At 37.8% G+C, this 6130-nt stretch overlaps 1 protein-coding gene across 1 annotated transcript in view; it reads right to left on the bottom strand.

Annotated features, from left to right (window-relative positions):
• Nucleotides 1–341: 341 nt before the first annotated feature.
• LOC121861999 (transmembrane protein 245-like) overlaps nucleotides 342–6130 on the bottom strand; it is an 83280-nt gene continuing 77491 nt past the window's right edge. Inside the window, exon 9 of the mRNA XM_042359927.1 lies at nucleotides 342–470. Within this exon, the coding sequence (XP_042215861.1) occupies nucleotides 342–470 (129 nt within the window). The remainder of the gene's footprint in view (nucleotides 471–6130) is intronic.

Below are 6130 nucleotides of genomic sequence, written 5' to 3'. Positions count from 1 at the left end.
AGTGTTAGTTATGGGGGGCCTGGGGTGAGTGTTAGTTAGGGCCTGGGGTGAGTAGTAGTTATGGGGCCTGGGGTGAGTATTAGTTAGGGCCTGGGGTGAGCAAGTTGTGTCTGGGTGAGTGTTAGTTATGGGGCTGGGGGTGAGTGTTATCTAGGGTCTGGTGTACTAAGGAACATCTGGAATAGGAAATGGATATAATGTGTGGAAGACAATGACTTACTGACATAAAGCACAAACATACACTTAGTTATATAAGTCCAGATATACAAGTACAGTACCATATTGTATCAGAGGAAAACAAGAGCACCTTAAGATAAATGTTGCTGCTGTTGTCTCGGCCATCATTTATTCTCGAGGTGCTCATGTCTGGATCTCGAGGCTGTGGGAAGGCGTGGCTTGAGACGGAACGTTGGGGCTGAGGAGGACTTGAGGCCGAGGGTGTCAACCATTGGGGTGCAGTATGGGTCACCCCCAGATTATAAATCGTGTCATTAAAAATATTTCAGAAAATGCAGGAAGCATTACAAGAAGTTTCCCTATTTGAATACATCTTTAAACACTATTATTATAATACACTCTCAGTCATACACTAAGTCAGTCTCCAATATGAAATCTTAAAAGAGTTCGGAATTAACTGTGTTTCAGTAATATAAAAATCATGCACACAGGAAACCTCGAACTATGCGATAATTACTTTCTTGAAAAATGTCGTAAATAAAAAAGGCACAGATCAATCATTAAAATAGTGGATTAGGAGGTTTAATTATTTACACAAAAGTACCAAATATTATAGCAATGAAAACCTACAGTAGACACATACCGGTACTGTAACCAGGAAATATAAAGTACTCTGGGCCTTTGTTTGTACATGTATCACAAGCATACTGACGAGAACATTTTCATGAGTTTGGTGTTTTATCACATTAACATTCATTTCATTCACCCCATAATTCAACTTTGGGAATACAAGGTCTTAGATGCACTGATTAATGTTCCACTCTTAGCACTCTCCTAGCACATACTATCATGAATAGTCGGAAGATTCACTAAGTTCAAGGGCATGCTTATTATCAGCTGTTCATACACCTCTCATAACTTTTGAGCACATCCATATTAATCTCAATGGCAATGGCCTTATGCTTCTTAGCATCACCGGTACCATAAGAACTTAAAGGACACTCTGGTGGCATGATTCAAGGGCAAATGCACCTATTATATAGAACTGCAGCACAAAATACTGTAGTAATCTGTGACTATAGACTGTATCCATACAACGCATCTAACGACATGCATCGGATGGACGAGCACTTTTCTTACAGCGCTGGCAGCCCACACCACCGAGCTGTCGGTCAATGATGTTTAATATCGGTCATATTTCAAGAATAAAAGGTGTAAATGGACTGAGAGCATTACAAACACACATAAATCAAGAGGTTCAGCACCTGTACATAACTAAATTTATTACAAGTTTAATAATAATTTAATACAGTGGGGTATGCTATAATCTGATTTTCTATGAATATTCCTATTATGATCGGTTTTGTCTATAAAATTGAAAATGCTATAATTTAAAACTCCTACAAGCTAACATTATTTAAAAAAAAAATTTTTTTTTTTTTTTTACTAATTTATTGTTTTTTTTAACAAGTATTAATGATATTCTTTATTTCGGGGGTTTAGATGCATATTTATGCACTTTTTTACAATTTTATATTATATTTTTCAGTGTTAAGTGGTTGTATTTGGGGGCCTGGAATGGATTAATCCTATAACAAACGAATGCTATAACGGACAAGGTTCTAGAACCAATTAGATTCGTTATAGCATACCTTACTGTACTGTACCATCAAGCATATTATATCAGTGTGGCTCCCTGTACTGTACTGTACTGTACTGTACTGTACTGTACTGTACTGTACTGTACTGTACTGTACTCTACTGTACTCTACTCTACTGTACTCTACTCTAATGTACTGTACTGTACTGTACTGTACTGTACTCTACTCTAATGTACTGTACTGTATGCTTTTCTGTACTGTACTGTACTGTACTCTACTGTAATGTACTGTACTGTACTCTAATGTACTGTACTGTACAGTCTTGTACTGTACTCTACTGTACTCTACTGTACTTTTCTGTACTCTACTGTACTCTACTGTGCTGTACTGTACTGTACTCTACTGTAATGTATTGTACTCTACTGTGCTGTACTTTTTTCTCTACTGTACTGTACTCTACTGTAAGATCTTGTATTTTTTTGTGTAATATAGACTAGAAAAATTTTGCCAAAACGTACATAAACTAAAGGTAAAAATAACAACATAGACTGGCCACTCTACATCAACCTCTGGTTTTCCCATTTATAACCTCCAGATGATATGTTCTGCCTTAATTGACCTGACTGTGATTTCCGGAAACTAGTTTTTAGGCCTTCCTCAAGTAACTTAATCACACGCTGCTTATCCTGCATCAAGCACTTGGCAAACTTAACTCCCTTATGATAGTCCCTTCTCCTTTTCCTTATTTGGCAGCTATGTGTCTGTCCCACCAGCACCAGTAGGACCCCCAGTAGAGGCCATTATCTTGACTAGACAGGTGGTAGCACTACCCAAAAAAGCACACAATAACAGCCCGAGCGGTCACTAGGATGGTGGGGTTACAACGCGATAGTTGCATTCTTGTAAACCTCTTTTACGTTCACCATCGGAATCGACCACCAGAACGCTTCTTGGAAACATTTTTCTTACCTTGTCTTTCTATATTCATCGCTACAACAAAATTGGAGAAAACGTGAAAATCACTGAGCAACTAAAAACCGCACGATTCAACTGATCATGTGATGTAAACAGAGAGCGCTGGTGTAAAATTATTAGTCCTCTGCTAAACATTCTTTTTACTTATTCTTTTCATACAGTATTTATGGTAACAGCCAAATTTGAAAAAAAACAACAGAATTACAGTACCTCTAAAAAACACTTCACAAACAAAAGACACAAATCAATTCAAAATGTGATGTCGAACGTGAACTGTATACAGTACATTATAACGCGCCACACTCAAAATGTTGAAGATGGAATCATGCTATAGCCAACATTCAGATGCAAAGTTGCATTTACAAACAGCGCTCCTAATCATCAATCACATAACAACCAATTCGCGTTGACAAAACACGAGTTGGCTGGATCTCGCGAAACTCACGATATTTTACGTAAATATAAGACTTCGTTACATTAGATAATGCTAGCGAAATTCAAAAAAGCTAAATGAAATCATACGAAATGTGTGATTTTACTGTACTGTACTCTACTGTACTTTACTCAACTCTTCTGTACTGTACATACTGTACTATACAGTATAGTAGAGTATACAGTGGTCCCTCGGTTATCGAATTACCTTCCATAAGAATCTTCAATTCGGTTAACGAACAAAAATTGATTCGAAATCATTACGAACATCACGTTTTGTTGTGAGCATCAGCTGATCAACTGATGGGCTATTCTGCCAATTCATTAATCTGTTCTATGTTTACATTCGTTTCCAGTGGAGTAAATGTCAATAAAGTTGTGCTCTTTAATATTTTTGCATTTTTTATATTAAAATTATTAAAATTATTAGTCATTTTAACATTTATTTAACATATTGATATATATGCAGTACAGGGAACTAGTTTTTTTGTGAGCCCATCAGTCGCTTGACTCAACCACAAGGCATCAGTTGGGCTCTGTTGACAGTGGAGTGAACATCTATTTTGTTGGTGTCTTGAATATTTTTGCCTTTTTCATTAAAATTATAGGTCACTCTGAAATTTAGTTAACATATTGATAATATATAGCGCAGTGCAGTGTTGATTTAAATAAAAAATCTTGAATTACACCTGGTGAACTTAAAATTTTATTGGTGAAATAACGACATCAAGCAAGGGTCCTCTGAAAGGTGATTTCTCCTCCATCCCCACTTCCTTCTCTTCTCCCTTCTCCTCCGCCCCCACTTCTAATTCCCATCATCATCATCAACCAAGAACCTTCTACATACACACCTCAAAGTATGTACTTAACTGCATTTTTTTTTTTTACTTTGTGTACAGTGATCCTCGGTTAACGTGCCAGTTAACAGATTTTGGTTAACGATTTACATTCCATAAGATTCTTAACTTTGGTTAACGAGCAATCCCTCGATTAACGAGTTTTACGAGCCGACCTCCACATGTTTTTCTTGCATTTGGCGGTCCACCAGCTGTAGTATTAGTCCACCAATACAGTAATTGGTTTTAGGGCTTAAATTCCTTACTATTTTAGAAAATATCAAGAAGTTTATACTATTCAATAATTTTAAAAGTTTAATATTAACTTTTTTAGTCGTTTTAACAATTATTGAACATAATTGAAGGTAAAGAAACTAGTTTCTGGGGTGCCATCCAGCCTGTCAACACACCATACAAGTGCCAGTCTCTGTTTTCAGTGGAGGTAACATTTTTGCGAGACTCTCTTCAACTAAACGCTTTTTTCTATGTTTCCAAGCAAATTATTGGTCATTTTGAAATTTATTTTACATATTGACAATATATAATGCAGTGCAGTGTTGATTTAAAGAAAATAATCTTGAATTACACCAAGAGAACTAAAATTTTATGGGTGAAATGGTGCCATGGGGTGACTTCTCTTCCACGCCCATTTTAATTCCCATCATCATCATCATCCAGGAGCCTTCTACATACACACCTCAAAGTAAGTGTACTTTTCTACCTTTTTTGTTGAATTTAGGCAATTTTCGGTGAGCTGGAACCAATTACCCAAAAACCCATTGAAACAATGGTTTCGGTTAACGAGTTTTTCGGTTAACGAGCAACCTGCTGGAACGGATTGTGCTCGTTAACCGAGGGACCACTGTACTTTTCGGTGAGCTGGAACCAATAAACCCAATATCCTATTGAAACAATGGATTCGGTTAACGAAATTTTCGGTTAACGAACGACACTCTGGAACGAATTGTGTTCGTTAACCAAGGGACCACTGTAGTATAGTATAGTATAGTATAGTATAGTATAGTACAGTCAACCCTCACTTTACGCGGTTAATGTAACCCACAGGGTACCGCGGAATGTGAGAAACGCGTAAAGTGAATAACATAACATATGGGATTAAATGAAATAGAGACCAGCTGACCCTCAAACTCCACTTTTTCCAACACAATACCTATGTTCTAGTAAAAATAACATCTTAATTTTATGATGGTACATGCACACAATTAATACTTAAGAGAAATAGAGAAATACAGTCGCCAAGTTAATGTCCATTCAAATAATGGACTCGACTCCCTCCCCCTCTTCTCACAGTACACTCGCTGGCTCTTTCCTCTGAGAAATTTTGGGGAGAAAACCAGGTACAGTAATAAATAATACCTCAAACTAAAGTTAGGATAATATAATTGACATTGCTGGATTCCTTGTAAGACCAGGAATATTTTGAATATAAATGTCATATATTTTGCACAAAAGATAACATATTTACTCAGAGTAAACATTACATCTAAAATTTGTATGTCTAATGCAAAATCTACTGTATGATGTTTATATTCAAAATGATCATCAAATTGTAAGAATTCCAGCAATGTAAATTATATTCTGGCCGGATAATTTGTATGAATTTTATGAGCTAAATAAAAAAAACTATACTTCACCCGTGTAAAGGGGTACACCCACCGCGGAATGGCGGAATGTGAGCATCCTGGGTTCTGGCAGGGCACCGCGTAAACGTGGAAACGCGGAATGTGGGTGTGGGACCGCGTAAAGTGAGGGTTGACTGTATAGTATAGAATAGCATATTATAGCATAGTACAGAATACAGTACAGTTAACCCTCACTTTACACGGTCCCGCATTCCGCGTTTCCACGTTTACGCGGTGCCTTGCCAGAACCTAACGTGCTCACATTACGCGGTACGTGAACCCCATTACGCGGAGAGTGTCCGGCGCGACGCTATTTTTAGATTTGCCCCACCCGCCACCCGCCTGCCTGTGCTCCTCGCCTCTCCCTCCTCCTCCCTCCGCTTGGGCAAGCCGCGCGGTAAGGTTGCGCAGTGTGTGTCTTTGTTGCGTTATCACTGACGTCATATGACGTATCGGACTGTGATTG

The sequence above is a fragment of the Homarus americanus genome, unplaced genomic scaffold (assembly GCF_018991925.1).
Source record: "Homarus americanus isolate GMGI-L3 unplaced genomic scaffold, GMGI_Hamer_2.0 scaffold25013, whole genome shotgun sequence".
NCBI classification, from domain to species: Eukaryota; Metazoa; Arthropoda; class Malacostraca; order Decapoda; family Nephropidae; genus Homarus; species Homarus americanus.
The sequence above is the reverse complement of the archived record's forward strand: the minus strand, read 5'-3'. Positions and strand labels throughout refer to the sequence as shown.